General features: G+C 38.3%; 3 protein-coding genes across 3 annotated transcripts; all 3 read right to left on the bottom strand.

The window, feature by feature from the left end:
* Nucleotides 1–798, bottom strand: LOC134944025 (cyclin-dependent kinase 5 activator 1-like). Its single transcript, XM_063932566.1, has one exon. It carries the CDS (start codon nucleotides 796–798, stop codon nucleotides 1–3), a length of 798 nt encoding a protein of 265 aa, XP_063788636.1.
* A 9,481-nt stretch (nucleotides 799–10,279) lies between these two features.
* Nucleotides 10,280–11,077, bottom strand: LOC134944026 (cyclin-dependent kinase 5 activator 1-like). The gene has a single exon (XM_063932567.1). The coding sequence runs from the start codon at nucleotides 11,075–11,077 to the stop codon at nucleotides 10,280–10,282; it is 798 nt and encodes a 265-aa protein (XP_063788637.1).
* Nucleotides 11,078–17,584: 6,507 nt separating this feature from the next.
* Nucleotides 17,585–18,382, bottom strand: LOC134944027 (cyclin-dependent kinase 5 activator 1-like). Its single transcript, XM_063932568.1, has one exon. The coding sequence runs from the start codon at nucleotides 18,380–18,382 to the stop codon at nucleotides 17,585–17,587; it is 798 nt and encodes a 265-aa protein (XP_063788638.1).
* Nucleotides 18,383–22,374: the final 3,992 nt, after the last annotated feature.

Here is a 22,374-nt window from a genome sequence, read left to right on the forward strand (position 1 = left end):
TTAAGCTGATGTAATATCCTTCTGTCCACCCTCAGCTTTAAGATCCTCAAAGACCTGGGCAAAATACTGGGGGTCAGCATGGAAGCGGAGCATCTTTGCACTCATTAGGTTGATAACATAGAGGCAACGACTCCAAAAGGCTTCCTTCGAGCATTCAACAGGGAACGGCATCAGTGGGTAGGAGAGCTCACTGCCCACGTATGCATAGGATACATACAGACATGTTGATAGACTTGCGATTAGCTCCCACTCGCTGAGCAGCTCGGATGACATGACCTCTCGGCAGAGCATGTAGAGAAACACTAGATTGGTCGGAGTGATGAAACTGACATTCCGCCAGTATTGATAGAGGAAGTTGTCAACAGCGGTTATCCATAGAGCAATATATGTTGGTGATAACTCCACGAATTCTTTACACCTGCGGCAGAGGAACTCCATTAGACAGCTGAACAGGTCGCTGGTCGATGCCTGCACCATATTGGATTTTGCAGGTGAGCGCACTTCCTGGTCTCTACCAGGTTCCTTGTCAGGAGCATCATGTGAGGCCTGTATTAAGGCTGGGAGATCCACACAGGATAGCATGGAATCCTTCCTGCTCTCAGTGATGAGGTGGGTAATGTTGGTTCCACCCATTTTGCCTTGCCTCCTCTTAGACATGAATCTCCTAAAGCGCGCGATGAGCGAACGTCTCTCGGCAGGTCTTGCAGTCTCGCTGTTCTCAGTGCGATGGTTCCCACTTGAGTCCTCATCAGGCCGCCTCGCCTTGCGGCAGCACGGAAATGGCATACAGTTCCACATTCTTATTCAAGGAATGCCAGCAAATCCGGTGTCTGTAATCTGTGGTGAGTCTGATTGTAAAACGTTATCCAATAGCTACGGTCTGTTTCCAGCACGTGACTGATGCTGCCCGGTTCAACACTGGGCAGCAATTGAGTCCAGCAGGTCGTAATCAGAGGTTTTCCCTGCTAACTGTGGCATTGTGACATCACTGTGATGCAACTGAGCTGGTGATTGTGATGCGTTGTTCATGCAAATGAGCTGGTGACTTTTGTGCCTTTATATGAAAATGAGCTACATGTAGGCAATTCAAAAAGTGCTGAAAATTGGTGAAAATGTAGAAGGTATTATCCCCTCATTACAGCCCTGTAAGGGAGGGAATATATGTAAAATAAATAAATAATAAGATATTTTGAATAATCTGAGAGATAAATAATTAGTTGAAAATAAAACAAATACAAAATTATTTCCCTTCAGCAATGGATCCATAACGCTTCTCCTACTCTTTCTGTGTTTTAAGAAAAATGATTCTTCCTTTTAATATGAGATAACGTCAGATGCTTTCATGTCTGTGAATGTAACGCTGCGATAATAGCGGGTCACTGGCTATGTCAGCTGGCACTGAAGTAATAATGTAACAGAAACTGAGGGTGTATGGCTGAATATTGGACATTTGGTGGATACATGCGATGGATGCTTAGAATCAGCACCTGATGTATTTTCTTAATAATCTTGTGCCTATCCTTGTTATGTAGTTTCTTTTCTTATATAATGTAGTATTGGTAAAACTGACCCTGTAGGTAAGTGCACAGTGGATCACAGGCTTGTATCCTTCTAATGCGACACACAGTTCAGTGGCTGACTATGTTGCAGTCTGCTGTTTCCTAAAGCATGGCTGCAGGACACATCACACACTTACACTGTCACCCCATATCTATCTCCCTACCTTATATCTATATAGGTCATATCTATCTCATATCTATCTCCCTACCTTATATCTATATAGGTCATATCTATCTTATATCTATCTCCCTACCTTATATCTATATAGGTCATATCTATCTCCCTACCTTATATCTATATAGGTCATATCTATCTCATATCTATCTCCCTACCTTATATCTATATAGGTCATATCTATCTTATATCTATCTCCCTACCTTATATCTATATAGGTCATATCTATCTCCCTACCTTATATCTATATAGGTCATATCTATCTCATATCTATCTCCCTACCTTATATCTATATAGGTCATATCTATCTCATATCTATCTCCCTACCTTATATCTGTATAGGTCATATCTATCTCCCTACCTTATATCTGTATAGGTCATATCTATCTCATATCTATCTCCCTACCTTATATCTATATAGGTCATATCTATCTCATATCTATCTCCCTACCTTATATCTGTATAGGTCATATCTATCTCATATCTATCTCCCTACGTTATATCTGTATAGGTCATATCTATCTCATATCTATCTCCCTACCTTATATCTATATAGGTCATATATATCTCATATCTATCTCCGTACATTATATCTATATAGGTCATATCTATCTCATATCTATCTCCCTACCTTATATCTATATAGGTCATATCTATCTTTCTACCTTATAGCTGCATAGGTCATATCTATCTCCCTACATTATATCTGTATAGGTCATATCTATCTCATATCTATCTCCCTACCTTATATCTATATAGGTCATATCTATCTCATATCTATCTCCCTACCTTATATCTAAATAAGTCATATCTATCTCATATCTATCTCCCTACCTTGTATCTGTACAGGTCATATCTATCTCATATCTATCTCCCTACCTTATATCTGCATAGGTCATATCTATCTCCCTACCTTATATCTGTATAGGTCATATCTATCTCATATCTATCTCCCTACCTTATATCTATATAGGTCATATCTATCTCATATCTATCTCCCTACCTTATATTTGTATAGGTCATATCTATCTCATATCTATCTCCCTACGTTATATCTGTATAGGTCATATCTATCTCATATCTATCTCCCTACCTTATATCTATATAGGTCATATATATCTCATATCTATCTCCGTACATTATATCTATATAGGTCATATCTATCTCATATCTATCTCCCTACCTTATATCTATATAGGTCATATCTATCTTTCTACCTTATAGCTGTATAGGTCATATCTATCTCCCTACCTTATATCTGTATAGGTCATATCTATCTCATATCTATCTCCCTACCTTATATCTGTATAGGTCATATCTATCTCATATCTATCTCCCTACCTTATATCTATATAGGTCATATCTATCTCATATCTATCTCCCTACCTTATATCTATATAGGTCATATCTATCTCATATCTATCTCCCTACCTTATATCTGTACAGGTCATATCTATCTCATATCTATCTTTCTACCTTATATCTATATAGGTCATATCTATCTCCCTACCTTATATCTGTATAGGTCATATCTATCTCATATCTATCTCCCTACCTTATATCTATATAGGTCATATCTATCTCATATCTATCTCCCTACCTTATATCTGTATAGGTCATATCTATCTCCCTACCTTATATCTGTATAGGGGATATCCGCTCATATCTATCTCTCTACCTTATATCTGTATAGGTCATATCTATCTCATATCTATCTCCCTACCTTATATCTGTATAGGTCATATCTATCTCATATCTATCTCCCTACGTTATATCTGTATAGGTCATATCTATCTCATATCTATCTCCCTACATTATATCTGTATAGGTCATATCTATCTCATATCTATCTCCGTACCTTATATCTGTATAGGTCATATCTATCTCATATCTATCTCCCTACCTTATATCTATATAGGTCATATCTATCTCATATCTATCTCCCTACCTTATATCTAATTAAGTCATATCTATCTCATATCTATCTCCCTACCTTGTATCTGTACAGGTCATATCTATCTCATATCTATCTCCCTACCTTATATCTGTATAGGTCATATCTATCTCCCTACCTTATATCTGTATAGGTCATATCTATCTCATATCTATCTCCCTACCTTATATCTATATAGGTCATATCTATCTCATATCTATCTCCCTACCTTATATCTGTATAGGTCATATCTATCTCATATCTATCTCCCTACGTTATATCTGTATAGGTCATATCTATCTCATATCTATCTCCCTACCTTATATCTATATAGGTCATATATATCTCATATCTATCTCCGTACATTATATCTATATAGGTCATATCTATCTCATATCTATCTCCCTACCTTATATCTATATAGGTCGTATCTATCTTTCTACCTTATAGCTGTATAGGTCATATCTATCTCCCTACCTTATATCTGTATAGGTCATATCTATCTCATATCTATCTCCCTACCTTATATCTGTATAGGTCATATCTATCTCATATCTATCTCCCTACCTTATATCTATATAGGTCATATCTATCTCATATCTATCTCCCTACCTTATATCTAAATAGGTCATATCTATCTCATATCTATCTCCCTACCTTATATCTGTACAGGTCATATCTATCTCATATCTATCTTTCTACCTTATATCTATACAGGTCATATCTATCTTTCTACCTTATAGCTGTATAGGTCATATCTATCTCCCTACCTTATATCTGTACAGGTCATATCTATCTCATATCTATCTTTCTACCTTATATCTATGTAGGTCATATCTATCTCCCTACCTTATATCTGTATAGGTCATATCTATCTCATATCTATCTCCCTACCTTATATCTGTATAGGTCATATCTATCTCATATCTATCTCCCTACGTTATATCTGTATAGGTCATATCTATCTCATATCTATCTCCCTACCTTATATCTATATAGGTAATATATATCTCATATCTATCTCCGTACATTATATCTATATAGGTCATATCTATCTCATATCTATCTCCCTACCTTATATCTATATAGGTCATATCTATCTTTCTACCTTATAGCTGTATAGGTCATATCTATCTCCCTACCTTATATCTGTATAGGTCATATCTATCTCATATCTATCTCCCTACCTTATATCTGTATAGGTCATATCTATCTCATATCTATCTCCCTACCTTATATCTATATAGGTCATATCTATCTCATATCTATCTCCCTACCTTATATCTAAATAGGTCATATCTATCTCATATCTATCTCCCTACCTTATATCTGTACAGGTCATATCTATCTCATATCTATCTTTCTACCTTATATCTATATAGGTCATATCTATCTCCCTACCTTATATCTGTATAGGTCATATCTATCTCATATCTATCTCCCTACCTTATATCTATATAGGTCATATCTATCTCATATCTATCTCCCTACCTTATATCTGTATAGGTCATATCTATCTCCCTACCTTATATCTGTATAGGGGATATCCGCTCATATCTATCTCTCTACCTTATATCTGTATAGGTCATATCTATCTCATATCTATCTCCCTACCTTATATCTGTATAGGTCATATCTATCTCATATCTATCTCCCTACATTATATCTGTATAGGTCATATCTATCTCATATCTATCTCCCTACCTTATATCTATATAGGTCATATCTATCTCATACCTATCTCCGTACATTATATCTATATAGGTCATATCTATCTCATATCTATCTCCCTACCTTATATCTATATAGGTCATATCTATCTTTCTACCTTATAGCTGTATAGGTCATATCTATCTCCCTACCTTATATCTGTATAGGTCATATCTATCTCATATCTATCTCCCTACCTTATATCTGTAAAGGTCATATCTATCTCATATCTATCTCCCTACCTTATATCTATATAGGTCATATCTATCTCATATCTATCTCCCTACCTTATATCTAAATAGGTCATATCTATCTCATATCTATCTCCCTACCTTATATCTATATATGTCATATCTATCTTTCTACCTTATAACTGTATAGGTCATATCTATCTCCCTACCTTATATCTGTATAGGTCATATCTATCTCATATCTATCTCCCTACATTATATCTGTATAGGTCATATCTATCTCATATCTATCTCCCTACCTTATATCTATATAGGCCATATCTATCTCATATCTATCTCCGTACACTATATCTATATAGGTCCTATCTATCTCATATCTATCTCCCTACCTTATATCTATATAGGTCATATCTATCTTTCTACCTTATAGCTGTATAGGTCATATCTATCTCCCTACCTTATATCTGTATAGGTCATATCTATCTCATATCTATCTACCTACCTTATATCTGTATAGGTCATATCTATCTCATATCTATCTCCATACCTTATATCTATATAGGTCATATCTATCTCATATCTATCTCCCTACATTATATCTGTATAGGTCATATCTATCTCATATCTATCTCCCTACCTTATATCTATATAGGTCATATCTATCTCATATCTATCTACCTGCCTTATATCTAAATAAGTCATATATATCTCATATCTATCTCCCTACCTTGTATCTGTACAGGTCATATCTATCTCATATCTATCTCCCTACCTTATATCTGTATAGGTCATATCTATCTCCCTACCTTATATCTGTATAGGTCATATCTATCTCATATCTATCTCCCTACCTTATATCTGTATAGGTCATATCTATCTCATATCTATCTCCCTACGTTATATCTGTATAGGTCATATCTATCTCATATCTATCTCCCTACCTTATATCTATATAGGTAATATATATCTCATATCTATCTCCGTACATTATATCTATATAGGTCATATCTATCTCATATCTATCTCCCTACCTTATATCTATATAGGTCATATCTATCTTTCTACCTACCTTATAGCTGTATAGGTCATATCTATCTCCCTACCTTATATCTGTATAGGTCATATCTATCTCATATCTATCTCCCTACCTTATATCTGTATAGGTCATATCTATCTCATATCTATCTCCCTACCTTATATCTATATAGGTCATATCTATCTTATATCTATCTCCCTACCTTATATCTAAATAGGTCATATCTATCTCATATCTATCTCCCTACCTTATATCTGTACAGGTCATATCTATCTCATATCTATCTTTCTACCTTATATCTATATAGGTCATATCTATCTCCCTACCTTATATCTGTATAGGTCATATCTATCTCATATCTATCTCCCTACCTTATATCTATATAGGTCATATCTATCTCATATCTATCTCCCTACCTTATATCTGTATAGGTCATATCTATCTCCCTACCTTATATCTGTATAGGGGATATCCGCTCATATCTATCTCTCTACCTTATATCTGTATAGGTCATATCTATATCATATCTATCTCCCTACCTTATATCTGTATAGGTCATATCTATCTCATATCTATCTCCCTACATTATATCTGTATTGGTCATATCTATCTCATATCTATCTCCCTACCTTATATCTATATAGGTCATATCTATCTCATATCTATCTCCGTACATTATATCTATATAGGTCATATCTATCTCATATCTATCTCCCTACCTTATATCTATATAGGTCATATCTATCTTTCTACCTTATAGCTGTATAGGTCATATCTATCTCCCTACCTTATATCTATATAGGTCATATCTTTCTCATATCTATCTCCATACCTTATATCTAAATAGGTCATATCTATCTCATATCTATCTCCCTACCTTATATCTGTACAGGTCATATCTATCTCATATCTATCTTTCTACCTTATATCTATATAGGTTATATCTATCTATTATCTATCTCCCTACCTTATATCTGTATAGGTCATATCTATCTCATATCTATCTCCCTACCTTATATCTGTACAGGTCATATCTATCTCATATCTATCTCCCTACCTTATATCTATATAGGTCATATCTATCTCATATCTATCTCCCTACCTTATATCTATATAGGTCATATCTATCTCATATCTATCTCCCTACATTATATCTGTATAGGTCATATCTATCTCATATCTATCTCCCTACCTTATATCTATATAGGTCATATCTATCTCATATCTATCTCCCTACCTTATATCTATATAGGTCATATCTATCTCATATCTATCTCCGTACATTATATCTATATAGGTCATATCTATCTCATATCTATCTCCCTACCTTATATCTATATAGGTCATATCTATCTCATATCTATCTCCCTACATTATATCTGTATAGGTCATATCTATCTCATATATATCTCCCTACCTTATATCTATATAGGTCATATCTATCTCAGATCTATCTCCCTACCGTGTATCTATATATGTCCTGTCTATCTCATATCTATCTACGGGTTGGGTATGAAATACCGGCTGTCAGCATGCCAGCAGTTACAACACCGACTGCAGCATCCCGACACTGTACACGGGTAAGTATTTTACCCCTCTCCTGCCCCCTACCATAACCCTTGGGGGGTGCCATCTAGGGCTAACATGTGGGGAGGTGGCGGCTACGGCTAACAACCCCCCTTAGTGCATATACTCTGATACTCACCTTCGACATTCCGGCAGTCTGTGTTCCGGTGTCTGTCACACAGCCGCCAGAATACAGGCCGCCGGGACGCCGACCACATCCCCTATCTCCAATTTATTATTCTTTTAGTAACAGTTTCTTCGATAGCGCAGCAAATTCTGTTGCGCTTTATATTTGGAAACAACAGAGATAAAACAAAACTGGGTAATAACAGTCATAGAGGCAGGAAGGCCCTGCTCGCAAGCAGGGGTGTACCGAGGGTGGCTCCAGTGGAGCGTGGAATAGTTAGATGGCACGCTGTCACCCACCCACACACCCTTCCCACGGGCCACTGTACTGGCAGCCACAGAACAGGAGAAGCAGGGGGCACACACTGACTCGGAGACTAGGTAGGGAACAGGGCAGGCCAGAGGCGACAGCAGGAGACACTGACAGCCGGCACATGCCGGAGCTCTGCCCACCCTCTTTATATGTCTCACTGTCTGCTTGTAGCTGTGCAGCAGGGTTACTTCTGTCCTGCCCAGGCTGCTGTGCCATCTCTCTGCCCCGGCTGCTGCAGCACTTCTCTCTACATTGATGTTGCAGCACCTCTCTCTGCCTCTCAGGAAATTCTGGGACATTATTTTCATTGAAGCATAGTGAGATTATCAGGTCTGGATATCAGTTCTAGGGTTAAGGCATTGGGGACTATGGAATAGTGTATGTGGGGGTGGGGGTGGGGCAATTTTGATGCAGTATTTTCATTGAGAGTTTAGGGAGGGTTTGGGTCTGTGGGGGGGTCACATTTGGGGCATTATTTTAATTGAGATATTTGGAGATTATCATATTACCATGAGCTCCACAAGGTCTACAACCACCCATGTCACCTATTTAGGATTTTTAAATAGTGTTTCTTTTCAAATGTAACATGCCACCACGTGTTGGCTAGGCCTCCAATTCAGTATAGGGGAGGGTGGCACCAAAACATGCCCTTGCTCCGGCCACCTTGGCGCCTAGCTACACCTCTGCTATCTCACATACAGTATTTCTGATATTTATGTATTTATCTCTTTATTTCATATCTATCTAAGGGCAGATTAGATGGGCCAAGATCTTCTTATCTGCCAATAATTTATATGTATCTAAGATGGTGCTACTCCCTAAACTTTTGTACACTTTCCATAATTCACCAGTTCTTCTCCCCTCTGCTATTTACAGACAGAAAAACTATCTAATTTCTTCCCTGGCTGTGGGACAATGTGTTCCCTCCCTCACGCGCAGGTTCTTGACTCATTTCCCTAATGGTTTGTTGTAACAGTTTCACCGGGTTACTGCTAATCCTTACCGTACTCTTTTAAAAGAAGTGCTAGTATTGTGGGGTTGCAGGGGGAGGAGCTTAGAATTACAATGACAGTAGTTTGAGTGCCAAACTCCTGCTCATCTTGCAATCCCATGGTCCAGCGTCCCACAGCCTGCTTCAGAGAAAATGATTCAATGGTAAGTGACCAAAAATCCTCTTTTTGCAAATTAAACTGAAAGTTGTCAAAAATGTCTGTCATGGCAAGTCTGACTGCGCATTTAGACTGTTCTAACTTAACAAAAAATGAATATTGCGTTGGTCCATGGTGGCTGTGCCACTACCAATTCTTAAAGAACTGGTAACCCCATCGCCAAGGGGCCACGCCCGATAGCCATGCAATAACAGCCACGGGTGGGTTTCTTTGCCTTAGGTTCTCAAGCCTGAAATTGGGTTTCTTTGCCTTAGGTTCCCAAGCCTAAAATTGGGTTTCTTTTGCCTTAGGTTCCCAAGCCTGAAATGGGGTTTCTTTTGCCTTAGGTTCCCAAGCCTGAATTTGAGCTACTTTATGGTTCTCAAGCCAGAGCTGCAGAATTTTCATCAATGCTCACCACAATTACTGTTTACTGTTTGCCTCTACCACCTCTGATGGGAGGCTGATCCACTTTTGAGGCCGCACCGCCGGTTTTGGTAACGGGGCCTGTCCAGTATGATTTTAAGCTGATGTAATATCCTTCTGTCCACCCTCAGCTTTAAGATCCTCAAAGACCTGGGCAAAATACTGGGGGTCAGCATGGAAGCAGAGCATCTTTGCACTCATTAGGTTGATAACATAGAGGCAACGACTCCAAAAGGCTTCCTTCGAGCATTCAACAGGGAACGGCATCAGTGGGTAGGAGAGCTCACTGCCCACGTATGCATAGGATACATACAGACATGTTGATAGACTTGCGATTAGCTCCCACTCGCTGAGCAGCTCGGATGACATGACCTCTCGGCACAGCATGTAGAGAAACGCTAGATTGGTCGGAGTGATGAATCTGACATTCCGCCAGTATTGATAGAGGAAGTTGTCAACAGCAGTTATCCATAGAGCAATATATGTTGGTGATAACTCCACGAATTCTTTACACCTGCGGCAGAGGAACTCCATTAGACAGCTGAACAGGTCGCTGGTCGATGCCTGCACCATATTGGATTTTGCAGGTGAGCGCACTTCCTGGTCTCTACCAGGTTCCTTGTCAGGAGCATCATGTGAGGCCTGTATTAAGGCTGGGAGATCCACACAGGATAGCATGGAATCCTTCCTGCTCTCAGTGATGAGGTGGGTAATGTTGGTTCCACCCATTTTGCCTTGCCTCCTCTTAGACATGAATCTCCTAAAGCGCGCGATGAGCGAACGTCTCTCGGCAGGTCTTGCAGTCTCGCTGTTCTCAGTGCGATGGTTCCTACTTGAGTCCTCATCAGGCCGCCTCGCCTTGCGGCAGCACGGAATTGGCATACAGTTCCACATTCTTATTCAAGGAATGCCAGCAAATCCGGTGTCTGTAATCTGTGGTGAGTCTGATTGTAAAACGTTATCCAATAGCTACGGTCTGTTTCCAGCACGTGACTGATGCTGCCCGGTTCAACACTGGGCAGCAATTGAGTCCAGCAGGTCGTAATCAGAGGTTTTCCCTGCTTACTGTGGCATTGTGACATCACTGTGATGCAACTGAGCTGGTGATTGTGATGCGTTGTTCATGCAAATGAGCTGGTGACTTTTGTGCCTTTATATGAAAATGAGCTACATGTAGGCAATTCAACAAGTGCTGAAAATTGGTGAAAATGTAGAACGTATTATCCCCTCATTACAGCCCTGTAAGGGAGGGAATATATGTAAAATAAATAAATAATAAGATATTTTGAATAATCTGAGAGATAAATAATTAGTTGAAAATAAAACAAATACAAAATTATTTCCCTTCAGCAATGGATCCATAATGCTTCTCCTACTCTTTCTGTGTTTTAAGAAAAATGATTCTTCCTTTTAATATGAGATAACGTCAGATGCTTTCATGTCTGTGAATGTAACGCTGAGATAATAGCGGGTCACTGGCTATGTCAGCTGGCACTGAAGTAATAATGTAACAGAAACTGAGGGTGTATGGCTGAATATTGGACATTTGGTGGATACATGTGATGGATGCTTAGAATCAGCACCTGATGTATTTTCTTAATAATCTTGTGCCTATCCTTGTTATGTAGTTTATTTTCTTATAAAATGTAGTATTGGTAAAACTGACCCTATAGGTAAGTACACAGTGGATCACAGGCTTGTATCCTTCTAATGCGACACACAGTTCAGTGGCTGACTATGTTGCAGTCTGCTGTTTCCTAAAGCATGGCTGCAGGACACATCACACACTTACACTGTCACCCCATATCTATCTCCCTACCTTATATCTATATAGGTCATATCTATCTCATATCTATCTCCCTACCTTATATCTATATAGGTCATATCTATCTCCCTACCTTATATCTATATAGGTCATATCTATCTCATATCTATCTCCCTACCTTATATCTATATAGGTCATATCTATCTCATATCTATCTCCCTACCTTATATCTGTATAGGTCATATCTATCTCCCTACCTTATATCTGTATAGGTCATATCTATCTCATATCTATCTCCCTACCTTATATCTATATAGGTCATATCTATCTCATATCTATCTCCCTACCTTATATCTGTATAGGTCATATCTATCTCATATCTATCTCCCTACGTTATATCTGTATAGGTCATATCTATCTCATATCTATCTCCCTACTTTATATCTATATAGGTCATATATATCTCATATCTATCTCCGTACATTATATCTATATTTGGTCATATCTATCTCATATCTATCTCCCTACCTTATATCTATATAGGTCATATCTATCTTTCTACCTTATAGCTGTATAGGTCATATCTATCTCCCTACCTTATATCTGTATAGGTCATATCTATCTCATATCTATCTCCCTACCTTATATCTGTATAGGTCATATCTATCTCATATCTATCTCCCTACCTTATATCTATATAGGTCATATCTATCTCATATCTATCTCCCTACCTTATATCTAAATAGGTCATATCTATCTCATATCTATCTCCCTACCTTATATCTGTACAGGTCATATCTATCTCATATCTATCTTTCTACCTTATATCTGTATAGGTCATATCTATCTCCCTACCTTATATCTGTATAGGTCATATCTATCTCATATCTATCTCCCTACCTTATATCTATATAGGTCATATCTATCTCATATCTAGCTCCCTACCTTATATCTGTATAGGGGATATCCGCTCATTTCTATCTCTCTACCTTATATCTGTATAGGTCATATCTATCACATATCTATCTCCCTACATTATATCTGTATAGGTCATATCTATCTCCCTGAAAAAAGGGGAGAGTGTGGCACTGCGCTAACAGATAGGTATTCTGACTTTACTATGGATGCTGCTCTGGGAAGGGATGCGGAATCACTACCTGGTTCCGCTATGGAAATCGAGTACAGATGGGTTTTCTTCCCCTAGCGCAAGATTAGTAAAGATGAGAGACACAGAAGTGAAAAGAAATTTCTTTTATTCTAAAATTGTATAAAACATAATATGGTTATAATCATCAGTGTAAAATCACTGGTTATGTGATGTGCAAGTGATTATGACACCTATTACCGGTAAACATATAGACAAACTACATAAAACATATATAACATGTACTAATGCCAATTGTCCATAGCAAGAAAAGTCTATTTATTATAAAAGCTGTTGTCTGAGTACAGAGGAGGTGCACTTTTTAGCGACTTACCCTCTCTGATGTATTTCAGGTTCTGCAATTTCCAACAGGTGCAGGATATATCGGTGCATATGTAACACAGTCTTTAATGTGTGCTGTGACGTCAGAAGTCCCTGTTAAGCAACTTGTGACCTATTGTTTTTAAAGTTCAAGAGTACCTTGATATTAGTTGCATAGCCAGTCTTGAATGGTTTCAGGTGGGTCTTCCAGATGATATCTGCTATCCTGAGGAAGCCTTGATCCAAGGCGAAACGCGTCGATTACAGATTGAATCGATCCCGCACTTTGCCATTCAGCGCTGAGAAACGGCATCTGCAGGATCTCCGCCGGCGGACTTCAGCTCCATCTGTCTTAGGGGGGATACTCTCATCTGGAAGACCCACCTGAAACCATTCAAGACTGGCTATGCAACTAATATCAAGGTACTCTTGAACTTTAAAAACAATAGGTCACAAGTTGCTTAACAGGGACTTCTGACGTCACAGCACACATTAAAGACTGTGTTACATATGCACCGATATATCCTGCACCTGTTGGAAATTGCAGAACCTGAAATACATCAGAGAGGGTAAGTCGCTAAAAAGTGCACCTCCTCTGTACTCAGACAACAGCTTTTATAATAAATAGACTTTTCTTGCTATGGACAATTGGCATTAGTACATGTTATATATGTTTTATGTAGTTTGTCTATATGTTTACCGGTAATAGGTGTCATAATCACTTGCACATCACATAACCAGTGATTTTACACTGATGATTATAACCATATTATGTTTTATACAATTTTAGAATAAAAGAAATTTCTTTTCACTTCTGTGTCTCTCATCTTTACTAATCTTGCGCTAGGGGAAGAAAACCCATCTGTACTCCATATCTATCTCCCTACCTTATATCTATATAGGTCATATCTATCTCCGTACATTATATCTATATAGGTCATATCTATCTCATATCTATCTCCCTACCTTATATCTATATAGGTCATATCTATCTTTCTACCTTATAGCTGTATAGGTCATATCTATCTCATATCTATCTCCCTACCTTATATCTGTATAGGTCATATCTATCTCATATCTATCTCCCTACCTTATATCTGTATAGGTCATATCTATCTCATATCTATCTCCCTACGTTATATCTGTATAGGTCATTACTATCTCATATCTATCTCCCTACCTTATATATATATAGGTCATATCTATCTCATATCTATCTCCGTACACTATATCTATATAGGTCATATCTATCTCATATCTATCTCCCTACCTTATATCTATATAGGTCATATCTATCTTTCTACATTATAGCTGTATAGGTCATATCTATCTCCCTACCTTATATCTGTATAGGTCATATCTATCTCATATCTATCTCCCTACCTTATATCTGTATAGGTCATATCTATCTCATATCTATCTCCCTACCTTATATCTATATAGGTCATATCTATCTCATATCTATCTCCCTACCTTATATCTAAATAGGTCATATCTATCTCCCTACCTTATATCTGTACAGGTCACATCTATCTCATATCTATCTTTCTACCTTATATCTATATAGGTTATATCTATCTATTATCTATCTCCCTACCTTATATCTGTATAGGTCATATCTATCTCATATCTATCTCCCTACCTTATATCTGTACAGGTCATATCTATCTCATATCTATCTTTCTACCTTATATCTATATAGGTTATATCTATCTATTATCTATCTCCCTACCTTATATCTGTATAGGTCATATCTATCTCATATCTATCTCCCTACCTTATATCTATATAGGTCATATCTATCTCATTTCTATCTCCCTACCTTATATCTGTATAGGTCATATCTATCTCATATCTATCTCCCTACATTATATCTGTATAGGTCATATCTATCTCATATCTATCTCCCTACCTTATATCTATATAGGTCATATCTATCTCATATCTATCTCCTTACCGTGTATCTATATATGTCCTGTCTATCTCATATCTATCTACGGGTTGGGTATGAAATACCGGCTGTCAGCATGCCAACAGTTACAACACCGACTGCAGCATCCCGACACTGTACACGGGTAAGTATTTTACCCCTCTCCTGCCCCCTACCATAACCCTTGGGGGGTGCCATCTAGGGCTAACCTGTGGGGAGGTGGCGGCTACGGCTAACATCCCCCCTTAGTGCATATACCCTGATACTCTCCTTCGACATTCCGGCAGTCTGTGTTTTGATGTCTGTCACACAACCGACAGAATACAGGCCGCCGGGACGCCGACCACATCCCCTATCTCCAATTTATTATTCTTTTAGTAACAGTTTCTTCGATAGCGCAGCAAATTCTGTTGCGCTTTATATTTGGAAACAACAGAGATAAAACAAAACTGGGTAATAACAGTCATAGAGGCAGGAAGGCCCTGCTCGCAAGCAGGGGTGTACCGAGGGTGGCTCCAGTGGAGCGCGGAATAGTTAGAGGGCGCGCTGTCACCCACCCACACACCCTTCCCACGGGCCACTGTACTGGCAGCCACAGAACAGGAGAAGCAGGGGGCACACACTGACTCGGAGACTAGGTAGGGAACAGGGCAGGCCAGAGGCGACAGCAGGAGACACTGACAGCCGGCACATGCCGGAGCTCTGCCCACCCTCTTTATATGTCTCACTGTCTGCTTGTAGCTGTGCAGCAGGGTTACTTCTGTCCTGCCCAGGCTGCTGTGCCATCTCTCTGCCCCGGCTGCTGCAGCACTTCTCTCTACATTGATGTTGCAGCACCTCTCTCTGCCTCTCAGGAAATTCTGGGACATTATTTTCATTGAAGCATAGTGGGATTATCAGGTCTGGATATCAGTTCTAGGGTTAAGGCATTGGGGACTATGGAATAGTGTATGTGGGGGTGGGGGTGGGGCAATTTTGATGCAGTATTTTCATTGAGAGTTTAGGGAGGGTTTGGGTCTGTGGGGGGGTCACATTTGGGACATTATTTTAATTGAGATATTTGGAGATTATCAGATTACCATGAGCTCCACAAGGTCTACAACCACCCATGTCACCAATTTAGGATTTTTAAATAGTGTTTCTTTTCAAAGGTAACATGCCACCACGTGTTGGCTAGGCCTCCAATTCAGTATAGGGGAGGGTGGCACCAAAACATGCCTTTGCTCCGGCCACCTTGGCGCCTAGCTACACCTCTGCTATCTCACATACAGTATTTCTGATATTTATGTATTTATCTCTTTATTTCATATCTATCTAAGGGCAGATTAGATGGGCCAAGATCTTCTTATCTGCCAATAATTTATATGTATCTAAGATGGTGCTACTCCCTAAACTTTTGTACACTTTCCATAATTCACCAGTTCTTCTCCCCTCTGCTATTTACAGACAGAAAAACTATCTAATTTCTTCCCTGGCTGTGGGACAATGTGTTCCCTCCCTCACGCGCAGGTTCTTGACTCATTTCCCTAATGGTTTGTTGTAACAGTTTCACCGGGTTACTGCTAATCCTTACCGTACTCTTTTAAAAGAAGTGCTAGTATTGTGGGGTTGCAGGGGGAGGAGCTTAGAATTACAATGACAGTAGTTTGAGTGCCAAACTCCAGCTCATCTTGCAATCCCATGGTCCAGCGTCCCACAGCCTGCTTCAGAGAAAATTATTCAATGGTAAGTGACCAAAAAATCCTCTTTTTGCAAATTAAGCTGAAAGTTGTCAAAAATGTCTGTCATGGCAAGTCTGACTGCGCATTTAGACTGTTCTAACTTAACAAAAAATGAATATTGCGTTGGTCCATGGTGGCTGTGCCACTACCAATTCTTAAAGAACTGGTAACCCCATCGCCAAGGGGCCACGCCCGATAGCCATGCAATAACAGCCACGGGTGGGTTTCTTTGCCTTAGGTTCCCAAGCCTGAAATTGGGTTTCTTTGCCTTAGGTTCCCAAGCCTGAAATTGGGTTTCTTTTGCCTTAGGTTCCCAAGCCTAAAATTGGGTTTCTTTTGCCTTAGTTTCCCAAGCCTGAATTTGAGCTACTTTATGGTTCTCAAGCCAGAGCTGCAGAATTTTCATCAATGCTCACCACAATTACTGTTTACTGTTAGCCTCTACCACCTCTGATGGGAGGCTGATCCACTTTTGAGGCCGCACCGCCGGTTTTGGTAACGGGGCCTGTCCAGTATGATTTTAAGCTGATGTAATATCCTTCTGTCCACCCTCAGCTTTAAGATCCTCAAAGACCTGGGCAAAATACTGGGGGTCAGCATGGAAGCGAAGCATCTTTGCACTCATTAGGTTGATAACATAGAGGCAACGACTCCAAAAGGCTTCCTTCGAGCATTCAACAGGGAACGGCATCAGTGGGTAGGAGAGCTCACTGCCCACGTATGCATAGGATACATACAGACATGTTGATAGACTTGCGATTAGCTCCCACTCGCTGAGCAGCTCGGATGACATGACCTCTCGGCAGAGCATGTAGAGAAACGCTAGATTGGTCGGAGTGATGAAACTGACATTCCGCCAGTATTGATAGAGGAAGTTGTCAACAGCGGTTATCCATAGAGCAATATATGTTGGTGATAACTCCACGAATTCTTTACACCTGCGGCAGAGGAACTCCATTAGACAGCTGAACAAGTCGCTGGTCGATGCCTGCACCATATTGGATTTTGCAGGTGAGCGCACTTCCTGGTCTCTACCAGGTTCCTTGTCAGGAGCATCATGTGAGGCCTGTATTAAGGCTGGGAGATCCACACAGGATAGCATGGAATCCTTCCTGCACTCAGTGATGAGGTGGGTAATGTTGGTTCCACCCATTTTGCCTTGCCTCCTCTTAGACATGAATCTCCTAAAGCGCGCGATGAGCGAACGTCTCTCGGCAGGTCTTGCAGTCTCGCTGTTCTCAGTGCGATGGTTCCCACTTGAGTCCTCATCAGGCCGCCTCGCCTTGCGGCAGCACGGAAATGGCATACAGTTCCACATTCTTATTCAAGGAATGCCAGCAAATCCGGTGTCTGTAATCTGTGGTGAGTCTGATTGTAGAAAGTTATCCAATAGCTACGGTCTGTTTCCAGCACGTGACTGATGCTGCCCGGTTCAACACTGGGCAATAATTGAGTCCAGCAGGTCGTAATCAGAGGTTTTCCCTGCTTACTGTGGCATTGTGACATCACTGTGATGCAACTGAGCTGGTGATTGTGATGCGTTGTTTATGCAAATGAGCTGGTGACTTTTGTGCCTTTATATGTAAATGAGCTACATGTAGGCTATTCAACAAGTGCTGAAAATTGGTGAAAATGTAGAAGGTATTATCCCCTCATTACAGCCCTGTAAGGGAGGGAATATATGTAAAATAAATAAATAATAAGATATTTTGAATAATCCGAGAGATAATTGGTTGAAAATAAAACAAATACAAAATTATTTCCCTTCAGCAATGGATCCATAACGCTTCTCCTACTCTTTCTGTGTTTTAAGAAAAATGATTCTTCCTTTTTAATATGAGATAACGTCAGATGCTTTCATGTCTGTGAATGTAACGCTGAGATAATAGCGGGTCACTGGCTATGTCAGCTGGCACTGAAGTAATAATGTAACAGAAACTGAGGGTGTATGGCTGAATATTGGACATTTGGTGGATACATGCGATGGATGCTTAGAATCAGCACCTGATGTATTTTCTTCATAATCTTGTGCCTATCCTTGTTATGTAGTTTATTTTCTTATATAATGTAGTATTGGTAAAACTGACCCTGTAGGTAAGTGCACAGTGGATCACAGGCTTGTATCCTTCTAATGCGACACACAGTACAGTGGCTGACTATGTTGCAGTCTGCTGTTTCCTAAAGCATGGCTGCAAGACACATCACACACTTACACTGTCACCCCATATCTATCTCCGTACCTTATATCTATATAGGTCATATCTATCTCATATCTATCTCCCTACTTTATATCTGTATAGGTCATATCTATCTCCCTACCTTATATCTGTATAGGTCATATCTATCTCATATCTATCTCCCTACCTTATATCTATATAGGTCATATCTATCTCATATCTATCTCCCTACCTTATATCTATATAGGTCATATCTATCTCATATCTATCTCCCTACCTTATATCTATATAGGTCATATCTATCTCATATCTATCTCCCTACCTTATATCTATATAGGTCATATCTATCTCCCTACCTTATATCTGTATAGGTCATATCTATCTCCCTACCTTATATCTGTATAGGTCATATCTATCTCATATCTATCTCCCTACCTTATATCTATATAGGTCATATCTATCTCCCTACCTGATATCTGTATAGGTCATATCTATCTCATATCTATCTCCCTACGTTATATCTGTATAGGTCATATCTATCTCCCTACCATATATCTATATAGATCATATATATCTCATATCTATCTCCGTACATTATATCTATATAGGTCATATCTATCTCATATCTATCTCCCTACCTTATATCTATATAGGTCATATCTATCTTTCTACCTTATATCTGTATAGGTCATATCTATCTCCCTACCTTATATCTGTATAGGTCATATCTATCTCCCTACCTTATATCTTTATAGGTCATATCTATCTCATATCTATCTCCCTACCTTATATCTATATAGGTCATATCTATCTCATATCTATCTCCCTACCTTATATCTGTATAGGTCATATCTATCTCCCTACCTTATATCTGTATAGGTCATATCTATCTCATATCTATCTCCCTACCTTATATCTGTATAGGTCATATCTATCTCATATCTATCTCCCTACCTTATATCTATATAGGTCATATCTATCTCATATCTATCTCCCTACCTTATATCTGTATAGGTCATATCTATCTCCCTACCTTATATCTGTATAGGTCATATCTATCTCATATCTATCTCCCTACCTTATATCTATATAGGTCATATCTATCTCATATCTATCTCCCTACCTTATATCTGTATAGGTCATATCTATCTCATATCTATCTCCCTACGTTATATCTGTATAGGTCATATCTATCTCATATCTATCTCCCTACCTTATATCTATATAGGTCATATATATCTCATATCTATCTCCGTACATTATATCTATATAGGTCATATCTATCTCATATCTATCTCCCTACCTTATATCTATATAGGTCATATCTATCTCCCTACCTTATATCTGTATAGGTCATATCTATCTCCCTACCTTATATCTGTATAGGTCATATCTATCTCCCTACCTTATATCTGTATAGGTCATATCTATCTCCCTACCTTATATCTATATAGGTCATATCTATCTCATATCTATATCCCTACCTTATATCTAAATAGGTCATATCTATCTCATATCTATCTCCCTACCTTATATCTGTACAGGTCATATCTATCTCATATCTATCTTTCTACCTTATATCTATATAGGTCATATCTATCTCATATCTATCTCTCTACCTTATATCTATATAGGTCATATCTATCTCATATCTATCTCCCTACCTTATATCTATATAGGTCATATCTATCTCTCTACCTTATATCTGTATAGGTTATATCTATCTTCTTACCTTATATCTATATAGGTCATATCTATCTCCCTACCTTATATCTGTATAGGTCATATCTATCTCCCTACCTTATATCTGTATAGGTCATATCTATCTCATATCTATCTCCCTACCTTATATCTATATAGGTCATATCTATCTCCCTACCTTATATCTGTATAGGTCATATCTATCTCATATCTATCTCCCTACGTTATATCTGTATAGGTCATATCTATCTCCCTACCATATATCTATATAGATCATATATATCTCATATCTATCTCCGTACATTATATCTATATAGGTCATATCTATCTCATATCTATCTCCCTACCTTATATCTATATAGGTCATATCTATCTTTCTACCTTATATCTGTATAGGTCATAGCTATCTCCCTACCTTATATCTGTATAGGTCATATCTATCTCCCTACCTTATATCTTTATAGGTCATATCTATCTCATATCTATCTCCCTACCTTATATCTATATAGGTCATATCTATCTCATATCTATCTCCCTACCTTATATCTGTATAGGTCATATCTATCTCCCTACCTCATATCTGTATAGGTCATATCTATCTCATATCTATCTCCCTACCTTATATCTATATAGGTCATATCTATCTCATATCTATCTCCTTACCTTATATCTGTATAGGTCATATCTATCTCCCTACCTTATATCTGTATAGGTCATATCTATCTCATATCTATCTCCCTACCTTATATCTTTATAGGTCATATCTTTCTCATATCTATCTCCCTACCTTATATCTGTATAGGTCATATCTATCTCATATCTATCTCCCTACGTTATATCTGTATAGGTCATATCTATCTCATATCTATCTCCCTACCTTATATCTATATAGGTCATATATATCTCATATCTATCTCCGTACATTATATCTATATAGGTCATATCTATCTCATATCTATCTCCCTACCTTATATCTATATAGGTCATATCTATCTCCCTACCTTATATCTGTATAGGTCATATCTATCTCCCTACCTTATATCTGTATAGGTCATATCTATCTCCCTACCTTATATCTGTATAGGTCATATCTATCTCCCTACCTTATATCTATATAGGTCATATCTATCTCATATCTATATCCCTACCTTATATCTAAATAGGTCATATCTATCTCATATCTATCTCCCTACCTTATATCTGTACAGGTCATATCTATCTCATATCTATCTCTCTACCTTATATCTATATAGGTCATATCTATCTCATATCTATCTCCCTACCTTATATCTATATAGGTCATATCTATCTCTCTACCTTATATCTGTATAGGTTATATCTATCTACTTACCTTATATCTATATAGGTCATATCTATCTCCCTACCTTATATCTGAATAGGTCATATATATCTCATATCTATCTCCCTACCT

This window comes from Pseudophryne corroboree, chromosome 7 (genome assembly GCF_028390025.1).
Source record: "Pseudophryne corroboree isolate aPseCor3 chromosome 7, aPseCor3.hap2, whole genome shotgun sequence".
Classification (NCBI taxonomy): Eukaryota; Metazoa; Chordata; class Amphibia; order Anura; family Myobatrachidae; genus Pseudophryne; species Pseudophryne corroboree.